The sequence below is a fragment of the Malaclemys terrapin genome, chromosome 12, assembly GCF_027887155.1.
Source record: "Malaclemys terrapin pileata isolate rMalTer1 chromosome 12, rMalTer1.hap1, whole genome shotgun sequence".
Lineage (NCBI taxonomy): Eukaryota > Metazoa > Chordata > Testudines > Emydidae > Malaclemys > Malaclemys terrapin.
Genome location: NC_071516.1, coordinates 37837555 through 37860253, shown reverse-complemented (window position 1 = coordinate 37860253; position 22699 = coordinate 37837555). Strand labels below are relative to the sequence as shown.

The following is a 22699-nucleotide window of genomic DNA, read 5'->3' as shown; positions in this document are numbered from 1 at the left end:
GGGATAGAATCCAGGAGTCCTGACTCCCAACCCGCATCAGCGGTGGGCAGGACACAGACCCAGGAGAGACGACTCCAAGCCCCAAGACCAGGCTGGTGCCGGGAGCCAGTCCCTGCCCCCTCCTTGTCCCGTCCAGCCCTCACCCTTTCCCCAGGCCCTGGGGCTCAGGTGGTGCTGGGGGTCAGGCCCTAGCTCTCACTGGCTCTGCTGGGCACGGGCATTTCCAGCAGCCAGGCCTGCCCCTCCCCTGTCTGGGTCGCTGACCATACCCAAACTCTCTCCTAGAGCCTGTACCCCAGCTCCCCCACTCCCCAACCCTGGCTCCACCCACAGCCCACACCCCCCAACCGGAGCCCTCACCTCCCCTGCATGCCAACCTCCTGCCCTAGCCCTGCCCTGTGACCCTAGACCCTGCTCCTCTCCCAGAGTGGGGAGAGAACCCAGGAGTCCTGGCTCCCAGCCTCCCTGCTGTAACCCACTAGACCCCACTGCTCCCGCAGAGCCAGGAGAAAACCCAGGAGTCCTGGCTCCCAGCCCCCTCTGCTCCTCCCCCCTGCATCCTCCTGCACCCTGAACCCCTCATTTCTGGCCCCACCCAGAGACCTCACCCCCAGCCAGAGCCCTCATGCTCCCCCTGCACCCCAACCCCCTGCCCCAGCCTGGTGAAAGTGAGTGAGGGTGGGGGAGAGTGAGCGATGGAGGGAGTGGGGATGGCGGGAGTGGGGGGGGGGGCCTTAGGGAAGGGCCAGGGCAGGGGGTTGGCAGAGTGTTCGGTTTTGTGCAATTAGAAATTGGCAATCCTACCCAGGGACCTGGGCAGGGAACCCGCAGAGGGACTGGCTGGGGCTGGGGGTTGGGTTATGGGGTATCCAGGGCACCCAATAAGGGGCAAAACCTGTAACAGGGCACCAGGACTGTGTGGTTAGAGAGACTGGGAGCCAGGAATCCTGGGTTCTAACTTGGCTCGGGGAGGGGAGTGGGGGCTAGTGGGTTAGAACAGGGGGGATGGGAGTCAGGAATCCTGGGTTCTCTCCACAGCTTGGGGATACCTTTGGGCTGAGGATAACAGGGGCAGATGCATCAGGCAATGGGGCTGTGGGGTTCACAGTGTCTCAGGACCCTTCCCTGTGCCTGCTTCCCCCATAACTCACTGCCCCACCCACCATCTCTGGGGTCCTTAGTGGGAGGAGCTGCCCCACCCCAACCCCAGCTGCCTGGCCGGGCTTTATATAATGACACCCAAAGGGGAAGGAAACTCAGAGACTCTCAGCTCTGCTGGCAGTTGGATCCATCTCTGACCGGAGCCCTAGGAGTTGGGTGAGCTGAGAACAGACACAGCCAGGGGGGAAATTCAGAGGGAGGGGCACTGCAGGGGGCTGGGTGCAGAATCTGGCCCTGACCCCATTGCACTCAGGGGGTGACTCTGGATTGATCCCCAGGCAGCTGAGATCACAATCTTGGCAAGAGGGTAAAAGGAAGAGCATGTGAGATCTGGAGTCAGCCCTCCTGGGTTCTCTCCTGGCTCAGCGGGGGCAGTGGGGTCAAGTGGGTTACAGCAGGGAGGCTGGGAGCCAGGACTCCTGGGTTCTCTCCCCACTCTGGGAGAGGAGCAGGGTCTAGGGTCGCAGAAGGGGGAGAGCTGGGAGTGCGGACGAAAGAATGCATTGTGGACAAACCGGTAACGCAGAAAGTTAATGGCAGGCTGGGGCTGTGGCCAAAGCTCCCCACTGGGGTTTAGGGGACCTGGGTTTCATTCTCTGTGCCTTAGGATGGGATTTTCAAACCCCTACAGGGGTCTGGAGGCCAAACCCTCGTGTACACCCCTGGGACCCAAGCCACCAAATGGGAGCTGAAAAGCTGAACCTTAACCACTCTGTGCCTCGGTTTCCCCCTCTGTAACATGGAAAGAACAACCCTTTCTTGGTCTGCTTTGCCCATTTAGACTGTAAGAGTTTCTCTCTGGATATGTGCAGCACCTGGCACAATGGGGCCCTGATCTCGGTCGGGATCTGTGCAGCGCCTGGCACAACGGGGTCCTGATCTCAGTCGGGATCTGTGCAGTGCCTGGCACAACGGGGTCCTGACCTCGGTCAGGTTAATGAGGCTTTAGGGGTAGAATGGACTGGCAGGGGGAGGGGTTTGGGCCCAGGAGGTTCCATGGAGGAGGCAGATCCCCACCCAGTGCGGTCTCCATCCATCTCCCCCCTCGCCCCACTGCAGGTCGATCCAGTGACAGACACAGCCATGGCCCTGAGGGGACCCTGCCCCTTGCTCTTCCTGACCCTGGTCCTGCTGGCCGTCTGCCTGGCTCAGCTCAGCGAAGGCGCCAGCTACCAGCAGTTTGTGACCCGACACTTTGACAGCCCCAAGACCAGTGCTGCCAACGACCGGCTCTACTGCAACCTCCTGATGCAACGCCGTGGCCTGACCCGTGTCTTCTGCAAACGCCGCAATACCTTCATCCACGCCCCTGCTGGCAAGCTCCAGGCCATCTGTGCCCGTGGAGGGACACACGTTAGCCTCAACCTCTACGACAGCCTGGAGTCCTTCAACGTCACCACGTGCCGGGCGCTGCCCCGCTCCCGCCCGAGGCACTGTAGATACAGGGCTGCAACTGGCAACACCAAGATCCGTGTGGCCTGTGTCCAGGGGCTGCCTGTGCACTTAGAGCCGACGTACCTGCCATGAGCAGGGGATCCCCCTTCTGCCCCCCACCCCCGCTTTGATCCTGGGCAGCCCTCTGTTGCTGGGGGCACCCTGTCCCCCTACCTGCGCCTCCTGGGCAACGCCCGCCATGAGTCTCCACAGGGACTTTCAGTGCCTCCCCTTATCCCACGGGCCGGCAGTTGGGGCTGCGGGGGGATTTCCCATGCTGGGTGCCCAGTTCCTATTCACATGAGTGAAAATCCGGGTGCCCAGCCCCCCGGCTGGCACTGAGACCCTCAGCCTGAGCCCAGCGGCTGCCTCGCTGAGCAGGATCCAAACACAACTGGCCTGGACTTGGGCTGGGGCTGCCCCGGACATACCAGGAGCAGAAGAGGCCAAGCGGCTCTGAAACCTCAGAACCATTTCATTGGGGGACCCACTTTTAGCCCCCTGAATCTGACCAAAATTCCCACAAACCCCTTGGATTTGTCTAAACCTGTATGACTGGATCTGGCCCCGTTACTGGGGGATGTGGAAACCAGCTGAGCCTCGCATGGCCAGACATCACAGGGCTAAGATGGGAGGAGGGCTGCTGGGCCGGGTAGAAATGAGGGGCTCTGAGGGCACCGTGGGCGAGGTTAACTCCTGTTCCTGTCATCCCTCCCGTCCCCCAGAGCTCCCCAGGCAGTGAAATTTGCTAGGCCGGAGCTAGGGTAGAACCAGGAGGCACTCGGGGTCTCGGTCTGGCTCTGACGTCTCCCATGTGGATATAAGGTGAGGCTGTGACCGGAGCTGAAGGGGGAAGCAGAAGGGGGGTTGCAGTGGGGTGGAGCGATGCTGTTGGGGAGTTCGATTCTCTGGCTGCCACCCTTAATACAATGCTGCCAACGCAGAACGGCCAGGCACATGTTTGTGGGGCACTTGGCGTGGGGGTGAACAGCTGCCCCAATGGCCTTCAGAGAGCACAGCTGAATTGTCGTGGGGTTATCTAGGGGGCCCAACCTCTGATCTGGCCACAGGCCAGGGGCCTGGCTGGCAGGGAATGGGGCGCAGGGTCTTTCCCCTATAGGGGGCGCTGGCTCCAATCCAGCCTCAGATCAGGGGACACCGGCTGGCTCAGGGGGGCAGAGAATAGCGCATGGGACCTTTCTCCTCTAGGGAGGACTGGCTCCAATCTGGCCCCAGGGCGGTGACTGGCTCAGGGGGGCAGGGAATGGTGCACAGGGCCTTTCCCCTTCAGGGGACACCAGCTACAATCCAGCCCCAGAGCGGGGGATTGGCTTGAGATCGCCCTTTGAAGGCTGGGGAGCTGCTTCTCCCCCCTCAACAGCTCAGCCCATATTTCCCTCTCCCAGGGGGGAGGCCAGCTACAGAGGGAGCCTCTGGAAGCGTGATCTGCAATGTCACATGCTCTGTATCTGCAAAGCGCGGTGCTCCGCAGTTGCCAAGGGCAAGGGCATGGCCCTGATGGCGCCAGTTCTGGGTGGGGGGCAACATGGACTAGACAAATTCACTGAAGGGCGACACAAGGCTCCTAGGAGAGCTGAATTGCCAACCCCTGGTTTAGCAGCCCTGGGCATTAACCCCAGAGCTACAGAGCCAGGGCTCCTAGGTCATTCACCCGCTCCTGCCGGGCGCTGCCCCGCTGTGCGCACTCGACTCTGGGCCGCAGGCAGAGGAAACCCTTGGAGATTTTATGGATTTAATTGAAGATACGAAGTTGCTGAGACACCAGACTCAAATCCGCCCCCCCCCCCACCCTGGAGTCCCTCACCCACCCCCCAAGCCCTTCTCCTGTGGTTCTCTGCCACATTCCCCCCATTTCAACACCCTCCTGCTCCTGCAAGTCCCCTTCTGCACCCACTGCCCCCCCATGACTTCCCATGCTGGGTACCACCACACCCTAAAGCAATTCTGCATTGCGGATGCACATGCGGCTGGTACCCCCAGTCCGACGAGCCAGGCAGAAGCGAACCCACCCGCAATAGCCAAGTCACAGCGAAGTGGGAGACAAAGGACGAGGAATCATACGAGGCACCGGGGGGAATCGTGCCCGCCCCTGGGAACTGGCATGAGCCACAGAGGGACATGCCGCCCGGTTAGTGTGAACGAGATGGCAAGTGGACCTGGTCAGTAGCGCCAGCAGTGAACGTGAGCGGGAAGCGCCCCCTACTGAGCCCACCACCCCCTCCCTGCAGCGCAGTGCCCCCTAGTGCATTGGGGATAGCACTGGCTGTCAGGGGAGAGTGCCCCCTACTGAGGCCCCGCCCCACTTCCTGCAGCACAGCACCCCCTAGTCCCATGCTGGAGTATTGGGGCCAGCACTGACTGCCAGGGGAGAGCACCCCCTAATGATCCCCCCTCCCCACTCCCTGCAGCACAGGTCCCTAAAACTGCACTGGGGCCAGCACTGGCTGTCAGGGGAGAGTGCCCCCTACTGAGCCCCCTGCCCCAATCCCTACAGCACATGCTGGAGTACTGGGATCAGCACTGACTGCCAGGGAGAGTGCTCCCTACTGATCAGTGCCCCCAAATACAGCATGTATCCCTACCAGTGCTCATGCGGTGCCAGGACACTCGGGACCGCCAGCCTGGCCCTTTTTTCGGAAGCTGTCCCACCATCCTGGTACTGCCCCGATCCCTCCCTTGGGGCCCCGTACCCGTCTCGGACAGACTCCTGAGCAGCACCTCACTGTGCCAATACAGCCTCATGGCAGTGGAGCGAACCCCTGCTCTTCTCTCTCGCACTGATTCCCCCCTTCGCCAATCCTTTGCCCACGACTAGCTCGGGGACTCAGGGGAACATGTAGCCCTGTTATAAGCAACCAGACAAAGCCCCAGTTGGGCACAGCTCTGCCATGTGGCCAGCGAGGGCTCAGCTGCTGGAGACCCGTTGTCCCCCTCCATTCTCTCGGTACAGCTGTTCTGTTCCGCTGGGCCGGCCCCAGCCCAGATCCCTTCACCTCCCACATGGGACTCACACCCCCACACCGACCAGCCCCGCCAGACCCAGAGACCTGCTATGCCCCCACCATTGATTGCCCCACTGGCGGCTGGACTGTGTTTCTTGGAGACATGCAAAGCCCGTTTCCCAGGATTCTCTGCAGAAAGAGGGTCCCAGCTCTGGGAAGTTTGGAATTAATTATCTCCGCTTTCTCAGGACACTGATTTCCCCGTGGAGCCTCACTTGGCCGGGGGACAAGCCCATGTTGCCAGAGGCCTCGCAAATAGCAACGTTTCCAAACATTTCTTCCCTGCAAGCTTTTCCGAGGGGTTCAGAGCAGGCTGACGATCTCTCCTCTGCTGGGTTGGTTTTTACGACAGGCCAGGTGCGGGCTGGGTTGGTGTCGGGATGGGATGCCCAAATATTGGACGATATGGTGCGAGTGACTCAGTAGGGGGCGCTCTCCCCATACAATCGGCGCTGACCCCAGGGAGGTGTCAGGGGGTGCTGTGCTGCATTTTTGGTATGCCTTCATCTCTGCTTGCAGCCATTCAAGCTGAGTGTCTCCTAGACACGGGATTTGGCCAGTGGAGAAACTGAGGAACTGCGATTCAGGCTATTTCCAAAGCTGCTACAGGGATTCGGAGCCCCAATTCCCATGAAAATGAATGAGATCTGGGTTCCCAAATCCACTAGGCAAAGTTCAACCTAAATCTTGTACACCAAAAGATGAACCCTGGTGTCCTGGCTAGCTCCCAGCTCAGGGCAGTACATTACCCCTCCCCAAATTCCTGCCATGTTGCCAAGAGGATCCCTTCACCTCCAGCCCTGACCTGGGCAGCTTTTGCCCATTTTCCGGGCTCCACCCCAGAGGTGGCTGCAGTAGGAGACGCTCATGCGGCACCAAAGCCAGATTCCAGCGTAACAGAGAGAAGAATTTGACCCTCATTAGCAGCGTTGTTTATTCAGCTTCCCCCTGGACTGGTGCCTCAGTGTTTCCCAGGGTCACGGATTGTGCAACGCTGGCCAGTAGGATACTTCTCTGAGTGCAGCCGCCCCTGCTGTGTCTTTCTCTCCAGCCGAGCTCAGTATATAACACCCGCCCAGAAAGTACGGCGCCTCAGACACTTTGCAGGCAGCTGGATCCATACTCCGAGGGAAACCGAGGCACCAGGACGGAGGTGAGTTGAAGATCGGGGCCTGAGATGACCGGTGTATTTAGGCAAGAAGGCTCAGGGAGCAGCGTATTGTAGATGATCTGTAGGGAATGCACTAAATATAGTAACACAGAGCAGGTCTAAAGAGTGAAACACGGATCCAAAAGGCCCGTCACGTAATATTCACTGTGTGGAGAAGAAACAGCTGCATGAGTTGAAGTTTAAAACCGGTGGGAGCAGATCCCCAGCCGGGTCAATAGGTTTAGCTCCATTTTACACCTGAGGAAACTAGGGGTGAAAGAGAGCAGTCGCCCTACATCCAGGGCTCTGACTCCCTGCCTTGCCCTACAATCTGACTAGATCTCACTCCCTTCCCTGAGCTAAGGAGAAAACCCAGGAGTCCTGGCTCCCGGCTCCCCTTGCTCTAACCTGTAGACCCCTCCTCCCTCCCCTCCCCAAGTCAGGCATACAACCCATGAATCCCCCCCAATCTAACCCACCAGCCCCCACTCTCCTCACAGAGCTGGGGAGAGAACCCAGGAGTCCTGGCTCTCAGCCCACCCTGCTCTCACCCACTAGATCTCCACCTCTGCCCGTGCTTTCCCCCCAGATAGCCATGGCCCTGAAGGGACCCCTCCCAGCGTTGCTGCTTCTGCTGGTGGTGGTTTTGCTGCCTGCCTGTCTGGCTCTGGGCCGGAGGGAGACGCGCCACGAGAAATTCCACCGGCAGCACGTGGACTTCCCGAAGACCAGCGCCCCAGATGCCCGGCGCTACTGCAACCTCCTGATGCCGCGGAGAAACCTGACAGCTGACGCCTGCAAACCCACCAACACCTTCATCCACGTGGGGCCTGCGGAGGTGGACAGCGTCTGCCGCTCGGGGGGCACCCCCAGCACCGAGAATTATTACGACAGCAATGTGCCCTTTGAGCTCACCACCTGCCGGCTGGCAGGGGGCGCTCAGAGACCCCCCTGTAACTACCGCGGGAGAACCAGCACCCAGCGGATCCGGGTGGCATGCGTGGGAGGGCTGCCTGTGCACTATAAAACACAGATCTAGGGGCAAGGAGGCGAGCAGGGTGAGGGGCAGTGGGGTTGGTGATTTCATCCGAGCTTAAAGAAATTAGGAGCCAACGGGGTCTGGTCCCTCACTGTCATAATTGGGATTTCAGCAGCCTAAATCCCTTAGATCCCTACCCCACCCCCCACCCTCTGCTGCCCCACTGCCCACTCTCAGTATAGCCGCCTCTTCCCCACCCTCACCCTCTGCTGCCCTTAGCCCATTATACAGTATAGCCGCTCCTTCCCCACCACCACCCTCTGCTGCCCCTAGTGCCCATTATACAGTACAGCCGCCCCTTCCCATCCTTTACATGCTGCTGGTACAGTGGATCAAGGACAGGCCTGGCACTCAGGCTACCTGAGTCCTATTTTTTATTCTTCCTCTGACCCACTTCTGTGACCCTGCACAAATCACTTGAAGTTTCCATGCCTCAATTTCCCCATACGTTGTCCATCAAGTCTCTTTAGCATGGAAGCTCCTTGTGGCACGGATTGGCTCTCATCTTGTGACTGTACAGTAACTAGAACACAAACATGGCTCCGTTTCAGTTGAGGTCTCTAAGTGGTTCTATCAGTCAAATGGGCGCATCTTTTTTGTTCTGTCTTTGTTCAGCACCTGCTCCATGGTGAGTGACTGGGTCTCCTAGGCACTAACCCGGTACAATTAATAAATAATCAGAGAGATGTATCGAGCTGAATCCTGGAATCTCTTTTCCTGAGTTGCAGTCTCTTGCCGCTTCCTCCAATAAAGCGCTTTGCTAGAAAGTGTTGTGGTCTGTGTTTGTGGGGAGCTGTGTGTGCCCTGGGGAAAGTCAGGAAGTGTAACAAGAGCACACAGTGTGAAATGCCTTGGGGAAATTCTGCGGTGAGATTTCAACCCACAACCCTTTGTTTAGCAATCTAGTCTCCAAGCTACAGGGCCAGCTGTTTGTTATCATCTCCTGGTGTGTGGGGAAATATTGTCTGAGCTGCCAAGACCAGCAGGAATCAGCAGAGAGCAAGCCCTTGGGGGACGCATTTACCCAGGGAGCTGGGACTCCCGGCTCAGCTCTCTCCCACTGTCCTGGACATGCTCCCACACCCTGCTGCACCCAGATCCTTCCACCTGGGATAAAAAACTGGACTGTGAGCCAAGGAGGTTGAGCCAGTGGAGAACTCTGCCAGTGTCTGGGCTGGTGTTGCTATTGAGGGGGAGGGGCTGAGGAGCGGGAATTCAAAGAGACTTTGCAGCAGCTGGGAGTGTGGATTTCGGTTCCACTCTCTTCAGGGATGGGGGTCCAAGTGCCAAACTTTGGGTGTTTCCCTACAGACCCGTGAATCCTCAGGGGTTCCATGGGCAGTTCTGAGATGGTGATGCAGGGGAAAAGGGGGTGTATTTAATCATTGGAACAATTCACCAAGGGACGTGGTGGATTCTCCATCACTGACAATTATTAAATCAAGCCCGGATGTTTTATGTATAAGATCTGCTCTATGAATTATTTGGGGAAGTTCTCTGGCCTATGTTCTACAAGAGGTCAGACTGTGTAGGCACACCCTGTCCCCCTGTGGGGTGTATCGTGGGTGTGGTGACACCGTGGTAACAGTCTACCAGACTATCCTGGGCCTCACAACAGTGCGGCCCAGTGGCCAGAGACAATACAGTGGCCCTTGAATGCAGGGCAGCGTGGCCTAGTGGCTGGAGTCAATACAGCGGCCCTCGAGTGCAGGGCAGCATGTCCTAGTGGCTGGAGTCAATACAGCGGCCCTTGTGGGCAGGGTTGTGTGGCCTAGTGGCCAGATCCAGGGGGCTTCCATCAAAGTGGGTGTGGCAGTTGGGGTAGGGGGACCCGGGCCCCCCAGGCTCCACCAGGTCATGACCCAGGGCCCTAATAGTGGCAGAGTGGTCCACCACTGGGTCAATGGGGAATTCAACTGCAAGACGCTGACTTTCCATGGGTAGGAGATACTACTCACTCCACTTCCTTGGGCTACCTCCTGCTATGCTTCCTATAGCTGTAGTCCGTATGGCATCAGGGTCTCAGGGCTCCTCAGCGCAGGTTACTCCCTGGAATTCCGACACCCCACCACTCATCTGTAGGCAACAGGTCTCCGGTCTAGTTCTCAGGATCTCTGGCTCCCGCACATAAGGGCTGTAATGGCTCCTGGGCTGAAGCCTCTACCAAGCATCCTTCCTCCTTGGCGGTCTGCCCAGACTGAGCTGGGCTGCTCTCCTTTATACTAGCACAGCAGTTGGAGCATGACCAGCATGGTCAGAGGGGTGGGACTTCATCCACCCACAGTGTGGGATCAATCCTCCCCTGCCTAGTGCGGAGTATGCACACCCTGTCACAGACTAGATGATCACAATGATCCCTTCTGGCATGGGAATCTATGAATCTATTAAACCTGCTAATGTATTAGCAACAGTACATCTCCAATTTGATGACTATATGACTTTTGTCTCTGTAGGCAGGAAATTTTCAGAACTTCTTTCAAGTGAAAGTTGTAACTCTGTCTTGTATTCATTTTATCACCTGAGCTACCGTGCTATTTCTACCAGGGGTTGACAGGAGTTGAACTCAATTTCCAGTGTATCTGAATACTCCTCTTTTCCATTTAGAAGTATTTCAGCCTTTTTTTTTTTTTTTTAAGACATTTAAAACTTAAATGATGCTGGGACAAGCTGTAAATATATATAGTTTTCTCAACCATCTTTGGAGAGGTCGCTCCTGGCTTTCTGAATGTGTTAAGGAAGTGGCTTGAGAGCTGCCCGATAACTTAATTAATTCCCTGTTTAACATAAATATTTATTTTTATACTCAAATCATTCCTCCTTGCGTAGCAAGGCCTGAGCTGGCTCCAATCACACCTGGCACTGCCAGGCTGGATGGAACGAACCCAGGTGTCTTGGGTTGATCAGAGGAGCCAGGAGTCCATTGTGACCACGACCATCTCCACACATGGACCTTGGAGAGGTTACAACTGGGTCAGGGCAGCGAGACCAAGCCAGGAAGAATGGGATTGTTTGACACCCAGCTGGTTCCTCCTGCTGCTCCCGTATGCCTTGGGATCCAGGCCGCCAGGTAGCCAGAGGTGCTGCTCCTCCAAACCCACCTGGCTGGGGCTGTATAACAGAACCTGGAGTGGCTGCAGGCGCAGGGAAATCTCAGCTCCACAGGCGAATGGGTCCATTTCTCAGGCTTGGGCAAAGGCGCCAGGAGCTGGGAAGGTCAGAGAGTCTGTGACAAGGTCAGAACCGCAGGGGGGATGGGTCATGGGTCACTTGAGGGTTTAAACTAGTGCAAATTAAAAGGGGGGGGGATTCTCTTGAACCTGAAGTTTTTAAACCATGATTTGAGGACATCAGTAACTCAGTCAGAAGTTTGGGATCTATCACAGGGGTATGTGGGTGAGGTTTGTGGCCTGCAATGTGCAGGAGGTCACACTAGGTGATCATGATGGTCCCTTCTGGCCGTAAAGTCTATGAGAGGTAGGGGAGAAAAGACAGGAGAGGGCAGAGGTCTTCCTCTGAAGCAGATGGTACTGGCCACAGGTTGGGAGGAGATACTGAGCTAGCTGCAAAAAGAATAGGAGTACTTGTGGCACCTTAGAGACTAACAAATTTATTAGAGCATAAGCTTTCGTGGGCTACAGCCCACTTCTTTGGATGCATATATCATATATATTGAGCTAGCTGGACCCTCAAGCTGGTCTAATGTGGGAATCCCTCTTCTCTCATCCTCCACTGGCCACTAACCAAACAGAATCCACGTGGCAAAAAGAGAGAACTGCCTTAATCCATGGAGAAGGGCAATATCACACACCCAGGTTGCTGGGAGGGGTGTCTTCAGCTAGGCAGCTAGCTAGATAGATAGATAGATATGTATGGGGAAAGAAAGAAAGACCGACCTCTGGAACCTAGTAAATGCAGCCCAGCCCTGTAACCTTAACTCTGCCCTCTTTGAGTGATGGTTGTGGGTGGAGCTGATGTGCTCCACTTAATTCTTTAATTTGTGGTTTCAGGAGCATTCGACGTTCTGCCAGAGGCTGAGGCAATTCCAGGTAACTTTAACGCTTTGCAAATGAGGTTTTGGAGTCTGGCATGAAGCAACTGCCTGCCTGGCAGCCTTAGCCTGCAATCAGCTCCCTGGGGGGTGGAGGGCCTGGAGGGGATGAGTGGGTGCAGGTCCCATGGTGCAAACAGGTCCCCTCCCCCTTGTCCATCCCTCCATTTCCACCCCACTGCAGGGCGAGCCAGCAGCAGAGGTATCATGGCCCAGAGGGGACCCCACCCAACACTGCTGCTAGTCTTGCTGGCCACGTGGTTGGCTCTGGCCGGGGAGGGGGGGGAGAGATGCGCTACAAGTTCCTGAGGCAGCACATCAATTACCCAAGGACTGCAGCCCCGGACGCCAGGATCTACTGCAACCAGATAATGTAGTGCTGGGGCATGACCTTGCCCGTCTGCAAGTTCCCCAACACCTTCGTCCATGCCAGCCCCACCAGCATCACCACCATCTGTGGCTCTGGAGGGAGGGACCCCGGCAAGTGAGAAACCTGCGAGACAGTAATGCCTCCTTCACCCTCACCACCTGCCGGCTGCAGAGGAGATCACAGAGACCATCCTGCAACTACAACGGGGGCATGTGAGGGTTCACACCCCTCCTTACAGGGCAACATGGCCTAGTGGCCAGAGTCCATAGGATCAACCCTTGTCGCAGGGCAGCACAGCCTAGTGGCCAGAGTCCATATAAGCACCCGTGGTTACAGGGCAGCGCAGCCTAATGGCCAAAGTCCATATAAGCAGCTTCAAGAGCGTCGGCTGGTCCTCTGCATGAGCTTCCCAGTTAGGTCCTTCCCCTGCGACCGCGAGCCCCAACTGAGCTGAGTTCCCGCCTTTTATACTCAGTGAGCATCTTGAGCATGCCCAGTAGGATAGGGGCGGGACTTCCTCTGTCAGAGCTACTGGTCTGACGTCGCTGGGGCTAGTGCGGGGCGGGGCTGCCCCGTCACAGGGCACCAGCACCCAACGCATCCGCACCGCCTGTGTGTGGGGGCTCCCTGTGCACTACGACAGAGCAATATAGCCTGGGCCCATTACACAGCACGGTCAGTCCCCCCAACCCCTGCTCTGCTGCTGCCCCCAGTGCAGAGAGGAGCAAGCAGTGGGTGTGGTCTCAGAGGAAGAAGCTGAGCGGAAGCGGGGCCTTGGGGTGGAGCAGGAGGGTGGGGCCACGGTCCAGGCAGTGGGGCACCTTTTGAGTGTGGGCCTGCTGCCACAGACCCCTTGGCACCATTGTAAACCCGGTACTGCAAGCTGGGAGGGGTTGCAAGCACCCCCCTTAGCTCCTGCCGTCCCCCTTACAACTACAGCCGCCAGACTTTCTGTCAACATTACAGACAAATAAAAATTGCGTTTTCTCAAGGCTAACTAAAGCCCACGTTGGTAGCTTGCACCCGGTATCATGCTGTTTTGCTTCAAGCCCCTGTGCGCTTCCACCTCTGTGCTCGTCCAAGCCCAGATGGGGCCTGAGAAGCCAGAAAATGGCAGACGCGTTCGGGAATAAGATTGCCCACATGGGGAGTTAGACCGGCAGAGATTCACAGTTCTGCAGGGTTTAAATCCAGGATTGCCCATTCGATCACCTTGCCTGACCTCCCGTATAGCACAGGCTGTTAAACGTTAGCCAGGTACCCCTGCATTGAAGCTAAAGACTTTAATGAGAGCAAAACATTACAGTTCTTGGGAGACTGAAGTGTTGTGAACCAGGCAGAGACCAAGGGGACCCCTCACGGCAGGGAATTGATTAACTGAGACATGCCCAGATGTCATCCCCCCCAGGGGGGAAGATTCCTTCCCTAACCCAAAGCTGGCCATCGGTCGGACCCTGTGAATGTGACCAAGACCAACCAGCCAGCCAGGAGTCTCTAAACCACCCCAGCCAACGTTCCTTCTCCAGCTGTGGCTGATCCCTGATGCTTCAGAAGAAGATGCCCCCCACAACACACACACACAAATCCCCAGAATACACCAAGCCTTCCTGACCCTTGCAAGCTGAAGCCCTGAAGCCTGAGATTGGATGATAGTCGCGCTCCTACAGCAGCGGTGTGAGTGTTATGAGGATGTTGCAGACAATGCAGAGGTGCTGTTCTCCCCACGGCCATGACAGAAGGGGCTGAACAGAGAGATTGAGGTGCTTAGATTTAAAAGCCAGAAGGGACCCCACAACTACCCAGCCTGATCGCTGGCGAATTTCTCCCAGCAGCCAGATCTGTTCAAAAGACATCATCTCATGTGGTAAAGACTCCCCCAGCTGGTGTGTCCCCAGGGACGCTGTCCCAGCATTGAACTCCCCTCACTGCTAGGCAATGGTCTCTCTTTCAAGGTTGACTGCAGCTGGACTAACATTAGCCCCAATGTGAACATTCCCTGTCTGGGGGAGGCTGGATGGCCCATCCTCAGGAGCTGGGTTTCAAGTGTCCAGGATGCCCCCATGCCTATCAGGTGCTCAGCCAACAGCCTAGCCCTCTCTGCCCCCATAAATGCCCAGGCCCCGTCACTTTCATGTTCCCCATCAAAGGCCCCTTTGACCAGCCAGGCCTTCCCTGCTCCATGTAATTCATCCAGTCTTGCTGCCCATAGCCCCTGAGCCTCTAGTCCCAGGCCAGGCAACATGGATCGAGCTGGCTCCAGTCCCACCTGGAGCTGCCAAGCTGCGCAGAGAGAACCCAGGTGTTCGGGGCAGGTCACAAGACCTTGGAGACCTTGCAGCCCGTTCCGGCTCCTGGGCCAGGACAATGAAACCAGTCAGTGAAGGCGAGGGATTGTTTAACACCCCTCCTGCCCCTCCTGATTGCTCCTTGCTGCCATGTAGACACAGGTGCTGCCCGGTCAGCTGCCCCCACTCCACCCCACTCTGCCCTGCCCTGCTGGGGACCATATAATGGAGTTTGGAGCAGCAGTAGATTCAGGGGACTCTCCACGCCGTCGGTGGCTGGGTCCATCTCTCCAGCTGGAGGCAAAGGCACCGGGAGAGCAGAGTTGGTGAGAAGGTCAGAGCGACAGGGAGACGGGGATGGAGACATGTGGGGTGGACAGGGGATGGGGATGGGGCCAAAGAGGGGCACAGGGGTGTGTGAGGGGTGATGGGAACTGGAGCAGCTTTGGTACCATGAATGGTGGAAGCAGGTTCCCAGCTCACATTGTCTCCACCTGCTCTCGCCTTGATTGATAGTAAGTTCTAAACTAGGAAATAGAGACATGTGTCTCCCGGTTTTATTACACAGGGAGAGGAAAATCAGGCAGACGAGGCACTATTAAAGAACCCTAGAGGGCAGGAACATAGGCAACCGAAGGACAGTGCCCAATCCAGCTAGAACACCGGGCGAGGGCAGAGAGAAACAGACACAATATTTGTATGTGAAGGGGAGGGGCCTGGGGGGGAGCACTGGACCAAGTGGTGCAGGAGGTGAGACCGGATATTCTAGGGGTAACAGAACCACGGTGGAATAGCTGGAATGCTGGTATTTAAGGGGATGTGAGGTCAGGAGAGAGGGAAATAAAGGTAAAGGGGTAGGTACCATTGTACACCGGTGATGTGGTAGACCAATAAGAAGCAATAGCAAAACAAAATCTGCTTGGGTCAAAATCACTTTGGAGAAGGATTGTAACAGAGGCTTTACTGGGGGGATGTTGGGGGCTGGTATAGACCCCAGGTTGGATTTGGATAAGGAGTGATAGATCTGTAATATTAATAGAGAGAGAAATACTACAGAGAACAGTGTCATTCTGGGAGACTTGAACTTGTGGGATATAGATCGCAGAACATTTGCTACTGATAATGGTTATTGATTAATATTCCTGGACAGGATCAATGACCAATTTCTTCATCAACTAGCCACGGAACCAAGCAGAGGAGATGCTGTGTTAGACTTGGTTTTGGTAAGTAACGAGGCTATCATAGAAGAGCTGGAAATAACCTTGTGTCAAGTGAGCACAAGTTGGTTCCATTTAAATTAAGTGGAGGGATAATCATAAAAGATAGGCAGCTATGGGCTTCTATTGCAAAGGAGCAGACTTTGCTAGATGCAGGGAGCTAGTGAGCGAAGTCAGCTGGACTGAAGAGCTCAGGGACTTCATTGTGGAGGAGTGTTGGAATCTCAAAGGTGCAAAAAGTATCTGTAATTTGCATCCTAAGCAAGGGGAACAAACTTGTAGGGAAAAGCTCCAGCCCTAACTGGATGACTAGCCAGCTCAAAAAGGATATTGGGAGTAAGAAGAGAGTCAGCAAGGAATGGAAGAAGGGATTGATCGGTAAAGAAAACTCCTCTTGAAGTTCAGAAAGTGCAGGGATAGAGAGAATTGCCAAAAGACCAGATGAGTTATGCTCCCAATGAAAACAGCTAGTAGCCAGTTCTTGAGCCACGTCCATAAAAAGAGAATGAGAAGAGAAGACGTGGGACTGCTTTGCAGGGAGGGCAGATGAAGATGAGGATGTCAAGGTTAGGAACAATCCAGGGATGGCCCCAAACCAAAGGAATACTTTGCCTCAGTTTTCAGTAAGCATGATGATGGGGATGCAGCCAGGATGGCTGACGGGAATGAGTGTATGAGTGTATCTCCTGAGGAAGCAAAACCCATAGCGTTTAAGACACTCAGGTTGCGGGGACCGGGTTATCTCCATCCCAGAACACTGGCACATCAGATTGCAAGTCCAGTAGCAAGGATTTTTAATAAATTTACCCAGGGCCAGCTTTAGGCTGATTCCCCTGATGATTCCCCAGAATCGAGCCCCACGGGTAATAGGCTCACCCAGCGGCGGTCCGCTCCAGCGGCATTTTGGCAGCGGGGGGGGGGGCCCGCTCCAGGGTCTTCAGTGGCATTTCGGCGGTTGGGGGGTCCTTCAGTGCCGCAGAAGATGCGGAGCGGACCCCCCACCGCCAAAGACCTGGACCGCGGAATCGGGCCCCGCAGGTCCTAAAGCTGGCCCAGAATCTACCAAATCTGGGGTGATGCTGTATGACTGGAGATCAGTAAATGTGCCACCCATATTTAAGAAAGGGAGAAAAGTGATCCAGGCAGCTCCCAGCCCATTATTCTGACTTCAGGAGTATGGAAGGCTTTAGAACAAGTTTTGAAGGAAACAATCATTAAAGACACAGCAGTCAAAGGAAAAGGGGATGTAACGCAACATGGGTTTACCAAATGTAGCTCAGGCCAGACTAACCTGATGTCTTTCTTTGAGGAGAAAACTGATTCACTAGATCAGGGGAAAAAGTGGCAGATCCAATTGTCACGGAGTATTGGGGGACTCAGGGCCCTGCACCCCCGGCTTCCTGCGATTCACCATGACTCTCAGCCAGCCAGTAAAGCAGAAGGTTTATTTGGATGACAGGAATACAGTCCAAGACAGGTCTTGCAGGCACAGACAACAGGGACCCCCTCAGTTAGGTCCATCTTGGGATCCCCGGGCATCCCAGCCCAGCCCCCCTTGGGAGGTCAGAGCCCTCTCTCCTCCCAGCCCTCTCTCCCTGCCTGCTTCCAGCACACTGCCTTCAGCGACCCCTCCCACAGCCTTTGTTCAGTTTCCCGGGCTAAGGAGTCGCCTCGCCTTCAACCCCTTCCTGGGTTCTCATGTTACACACTCAGGTATGCGCCCTCGGGCGCCCTTGGGCAGATCCCATCCTCCACCACAGTGAGAACAGGCCCAGTTCGTCACATCTCTCCCCCCTTCGAGACCGAACTGAGCAGGGTCACTTTAGCCAGTGACCCGGGGAAGTTCGAACCTACCCCCGTTCCCATGGATGCCCCCGCATCCCTCCCATTCCTTGGTGAGAATTACACCAGGCCCCTCCAGTTTCACGCTCCCCCTTAGGTTGGGGGTGCTTGATGGCACTCGCAGTTCGCATGTGGGAAGGTTTATGCGGCCTGCGCCCTTTTCCCACCCCCATACCTCTGGGGCTCCAACTGGGCTGTGGTCTTCTCCCAGCGCTCCAGTCTGGAGGTCTGTGCTTTGGGCTCTCTTGGTTTAGAGCTGCCCTTTTTACCTTGGCCACCCTCCGAAAAGGCTCCTCTATGCTGGGCAAGGGTCCTAAAGCTGTTTTCCCCTTGTCCCAGGCCTTCCTCCCCCTCTGACAGGGGTCACAGGATCCGCAGTACTGTCGGACAGTAACAAAGACCCCAGGCCAGTAAAAGCTCCGTAGCAGCCTCTGCTGGGTACGCCAGGTTCCCTGGTGCCCTGAGAGGGGAATGTCATGGGCCCGGCACAGCAGCTGGCGGCGATACTTCTGGGGTACCACCAGCTGCCTCCTGATCCCCCCTGACTCCATTTTCCCTGGGGGAGCCCATTCTCGGTACAGGAACCCCTTCTCCCACAGGAACCTTTTCCGGACACCTCGTCCCATGGTCTGTACCGCATTGAGGTTGGCCAGGTCCCTTATCTTCCGCAAGGAGGGATCTCTCTGTAACTCGGCCTGGAACTCAGCAGCTGGGACGGGGATGGCCACCTGCTCTTTCTCACCCGCTGGGTCCGAAGCTGCAGCCTCCCTGAGCCGCGTCCCTGGGCGTTCCCTCCCCATCAGGTTAGGGTCCCGCGCCTCAGGCAAGGCACCCCCCCCCCAAGGCCAGGGCGCAGTGCCCCTCGCCGGCTCTGACCGCGGGTCACAACTAAGGCGGTCTGGGGGCTGCTTGGCCAGTCCTCTAGGTCCCCCCCCATCAACACCTCAGTGGGCAAATGGTGGTGCACTCCCACGTCCTTGGGGCCCTCCTTGGCCCCCCATTTCAGGTGTACCCTCGCTACGGGAACCTTGAATGGGGTCCCGCCCACCCCGGTCAGGGTCAGGAAGGTGTTGGGCACCACCCGATCTGGGGCCACCACCTCGGGCCGGGCCAGTGTCACCTCTGCGCCCGTGTCCCAGTAACCATAAACTTTCTTCCCATCCACCTCCAGGGGAACAAGGCACTCGCTCCGCAGGGACAGCCCCGCGCCAACCCTGTAAACGGAGAACTTTGAATCCGGAGCATCTGGCCCCCCAGAGAAGCTGGCCTGGGGCTCTCCTCCCACCTTAGCAGGTGGTACTCTGCCAGCCCCCCTTCCCTGGGAATGCTGCCTCTCGCCGGGCTGGGTCTCTACCCAGTCAACCCTCTGTGGGTTCGGCCTGCTCAGTCTGTCCCTGAGCCTGGGGCACTGGGCCCATATGTGGCCCTTTTGGCCACAGTGGTAGCAGCCCATGTCCCATGGGTCCCCTTGAGTGGGTCGGATGGTCCTGATGCCGGATGTTCCCCTCTGATGGGGTTTTTCTGTATTTTCCCACGGGGAGGTCCCATGGTGACTCTCTCTCTGCGTTGTGGTGGGATTGCTCCTTTGGGACTCCTCCCTTTTATCTCCTGACCGGCTCTTTACGAACTCATCGGCCAGCCGGCCTGCCTGTCGCGGGTTCTCTGGCTTTCTGTCCACCAACCACAGCCTCAGGTCAGATGGGCACCGCTCATACAGTTGCTCCAGTACCAGCAGTTTGACCAGGTCCTCCTTCGTCTGGGCCCCATCAGCCCACTTGCTGGCGTATCTTTCCATGCTGACGGCTAGTTGCAGATATGAGATCTCAGGGGTTTTATCTTGACTCCGGAACCTTTCCCGGTACATCTCAGGAGTCAGCCCAAACTCACGTAGCAGGGCCTTTTTGAATAGTTCGTAGTCCCCTTTCTCTGCCTCTTCCAGTTGGCGGTACAATGCCACGGCTTTGGGGTCCAGTAAGGGGGGTAAGGACCCGGAGTCTGTCCGCGGGATCAACCCGGTGCAGCTCGCAGGCCGTCTCAAAGGCCTCCAGGAAGTCATCCATGTCCTCCCCCTCCTTGTATGGGGCCATGATGCACTTATCAAAGCTCCGTGCAGTCCCGGGTCCCCCCTCACTCACCGCAGCCGGGGGTTCGCTGCCCTTCAGTCTCGCCAGTTCCAGGTCATGCTGACGCTGTCTCTCTTCATGCTGTCTCTGTCTCTCATTCTCCTGTCGTTCATGCTGTCTCTGTTGTTCACGATCCTCCAGCTCTCTCAGTTTTAGCTCTTTCTCCCATTCCAGCCAATTCCGCTCCACGGATGCCGAACGTCGCCGGGAGGATCCTCTGCTGGCCGGCGAGCTTCGCCGGGAGGATCCCCTGCTGGCCGAGGGGGTCACGGCGCCTTCGGTATTTGCTGGGCTCCTCCCCACCCTTCCCCTAGGCATAGGAAGGAGGGGTCTCGGGAAGCCCTCAGCAGCCGGCTGACCACTCCCAGCTGGGACAGACACTGGTGCCTGCGCTGCATTTGCCAGGCTGCTTCCCTGAGACACAGGGATCAGTTCATTCGCACGATCTTCCGCCTCCAGCTGGGCAATGAGCTGTTCTTTGGTGAGCCTCCCAATGCGCAGCTGCCTCTGCTTGCACAGCTCCACCAGGTCGCTCTTAAGCCGCTTGGCATACATCTTCCTGCTGGCCACTCACCGGCCTGTGTGCTCACAGCTCCCCACAGTTCCCAGGGAGACCCCTAGTGTGCCAACCCTTCTCGAGGTCACCACCTCTCTGCCAGGGTCGAGCTGCAGACTCCTCCGCCCCTGGGACCACTCGCTGCGATCCCCCCGGGGGACCCTGTTACTGCAAAAGTCCTTCTCGCTGGTCACACACTCCCAGGGGTAATAACCGTCTCTCTCTCACTCTTCAGCACGCCTGGTCCCCGTCAATCCCCCTTCGTTTTACTGCTCCCCAGTCACTTACTGCTGGAAGCGCCGTCCACGGGGTGCAGTAGATCCCACCGCTACCACCAGTTGTCACGGAGTATTGGGGGACTCAGGGCCCTGCACCCCCGGCTTCCTGCGATTCACCATGACTCTCAGCCAGCCAGTAAAGCAGACGGTTTATTTGGATGACAGGAATACAGTCCAAGACAGGTCTTGCAGGCACAGACAACAGGGACCCCCTCAGTTAGGTCCATCTTGGGGTCCCCGGGCATCCCAGCCCAGCCCCCCTTGGGAGGTCAGAGCCCTCTCTCCTCCCAGCCCTCTCTCCCTGCCTGCTTCCAGCACACTGCCTTCAGCGACCCCTCCCACAGCCTTTGTTCAGTTTCCCGGGCTAAGGAGTCGCCTCGCCTTCAACCCCTTCCTGGGTTCTCATGTTACACACTCAGGTATGCGCCCTCGGGCAGATCCCATCCTCCACCACAGTGAGAACAGGCCCAGTTCGTCACACCAATCTGTCTGGACGTCAGTAAATTTGACATAGTGTCACCTGGGAAATTAATAACTAAACTAGCAAAGTTGGGGCTTGGTACAAAACTCTAGGGTGGGTAAGGAACAGGCTGCAGAGGAGATGACAAGGGCTGTGCTGAAAGGGGAATGATTAGGTTGGAGGAGCTCCTCAAGGATTGGCCTTGGGACCAATCTTAGTGAATATTTTCATTGGTACAAAAAGCAGGGGTGTGCTACTGAAATTGGCTGATGACACAAAGTCACTGAAGAGGAGACTGGAATATCCTACGGGAAGACCTGGATGACCTGGAGGAATGGAGTGACAGATAGGGGATGAAGTTCAATGGTACAGAGTGCACGGTCATGCACGTAGGGACTAACAAGAATTTCTGCCATAAGCTGGGGGCTCATCAGTTGGAAACGAGAGAGGAGGAGAAAGACCCGGGTGCAGGGGTTGATCACAACAGGACTATGAGCCACCAGTGTGATGCAGCTGCGAGCAAGGCAAAAGTGATCCCAGGACATATCCGGCGAGGCATTTCTAGAAGAGGTAGGGAAGTATTAATGCCATTGTACACAACACTGGTGAGACCTCCTCTGGAATCCCGCGAGCAATTCTGGTCACCCTTGTTCAAGAGAGATGACTTCAGACTGGAGCAGGCGCAGGGCTGCTAGGATGCTCAGGGGAACAGAGGGTCGATCTTCTGAGAGTGCTGGCACAAGAGCAAATGGGTAGAAACTGGCATTGAAGTCCCATTGGGCTGGAAATGAGACGGGTTCTAAGCAGCAGAGGAGGGAGGTATGGGAACAGCAAGGGGGGCAAATGACCTAACCAGTTTGGAGATGGCGCTTGATACCCTTACGACGAGGATTGGTACAGTGGGTGGCCTGTGATAGAGACCCCGGCTGTCCCTTCCAGTCCCACCTTCCTATGTCTCTCTCCTTCCCACTGCAGGTAGACGCCAGGCCAGGGGCAGCGATGGCTCCGAAGGGACCACACCCCATGCTGCTGCTGGCCCTGGTGCTGCTGGCTGGCTGGCTGGCCCAGCTCGGCCAAGGAGCCAGCTACCCACAGTTCCTGAGGCAGCACGTCGACAACCCCAAGACCAGAGCCCGGAATGACCGGTCCTACTGCAACATGATGATGCAGCGCCGAGGCATGGCCAGCCCCTGCAAACACACCAACACCTTCGTCCATGCCCCCGCCAGCCAGCTCCAAGACGTCTGTGGCCGGGCAGGCCGGCGGGCCGGCCGCAACCTGCACGACAGCAACAACCGCTACCGCATCACCACCTGCCGGCTGGCTGGGGGGTCGACCCGCCCGCCCTGCAACTACCGGGGGCACAGCAGCACCCGCCGGATCCGCGTGGCGTGCGTCGGGGGCCTGCCTGTGCACTATGACAGGACCCTCTAGAGCCGGGCAGCCAGGCCCGGGGTGGGAGCCAGGGCGTCCTGCTGCTTTCGCTCTCCACGGACACTTCCATGGCTGGGGGCTCCCCAGCTCCGTCCCTGCCCCCTCCTGGACCCACCCCCCACGCAAGGCACCTGACATGAGATCCAGGAACTGGGGGGGCTCAAGCAAGGCATCCGAGTCCATGGTGAGGACCCCGACATCAGACTGACCTACCATGCCAAGTGCTCAGCTAATGCAGCTTCCACTGAGTCCGCAGTGTGGAAAAAACCAGCCTCCTGG

The 22699-nt window shown here is 57.0% G+C and overlaps 3 protein-coding genes and 1 pseudogene across 4 annotated transcripts; all 4 read left to right on the top strand.

Annotated features, from left to right (window-relative positions):
- Positions 1 to 1273: 1273 nt before the first annotated feature.
- Positions 1274 to 4007, top strand: LOC128846888 (ribonuclease pancreatic-like). The gene is made up of 2 exons (XM_054046154.1): positions 1274 to 1317; positions 2221 to 4007. Exon 2 carries the CDS (start codon positions 2245 to 2247, stop codon positions 2686 to 2688), a length of 444 nt encoding a protein of 147 aa, XP_053902129.1. The 5' UTR covers positions 1274 to 1317; positions 2221 to 2244; the 3' UTR covers positions 2689 to 4007.
- A 2629-nt stretch (positions 4008 to 6636) lies between these two features.
- On the top strand, positions 6637 to 8574 carry LOC128846409 (ribonuclease-like). 2 transcript variants are annotated; one of them, XM_054045493.1, is made up of 2 exons: positions 6637 to 6771; positions 7362 to 8574. In XM_054045493.1, the coding sequence occupies exon 2, from the start codon at positions 7364 to 7366 to the stop codon at positions 7805 to 7807; it is 444 nt and encodes a 147-aa protein (XP_053901468.1). In that variant the 5' UTR covers positions 6637 to 6771; positions 7362 to 7363; the 3' UTR covers positions 7808 to 8574. The 2 variants fall into 2 exon arrangements, with proteins under 2 accessions (XP_053901468.1, XP_053901467.1); XM_054045492.1 differs by having other exon boundaries at positions 6639 to 6771; positions 7358 to 8574.
- Positions 8575 to 12062: 3488 nt separating this feature from the next.
- LOC128846312 (ribonuclease-like) lies at positions 12063 to 12878 on the top strand (annotated as a pseudogene).
- Positions 12879 to 15678: 2800 nt separating this feature from the next.
- On the top strand, positions 15679 to 22420 carry LOC128846837 (ribonuclease-like). Its single transcript, XM_054046078.1, has 2 exons — positions 15679 to 15733; positions 21962 to 22420. The coding sequence occupies exon 2, from the start codon at positions 21986 to 21988 to the stop codon at positions 22418 to 22420; it is 435 nt and encodes a 144-aa protein (XP_053902053.1). The 5' UTR covers positions 15679 to 15733; positions 21962 to 21985.
- Positions 22421 to 22699: the final 279 nt, after the last annotated feature.

Excerpts from the sequence above, each read along its gene's own strand:
- LOC128846837 (XM_054046078.1), top strand. The coding sequence starts at position 21,986 with ATGGCTCCGAAGGGACCACACCCCATGCTGCTGCTGGCCCTGGTGCTG.
- LOC128846888 (XM_054046154.1), top strand. The coding sequence starts at position 2,245 with ATGGCCCTGAGGGGACCCTGCCCCTTGCTCTTCCTGACCCTGGTCCTG.
- LOC128846409 (XM_054045493.1), top strand. The coding sequence starts at position 7,364 with ATGGCCCTGAAGGGACCCCTCCCAGCGTTGCTGCTTCTGCTGGTGGTG.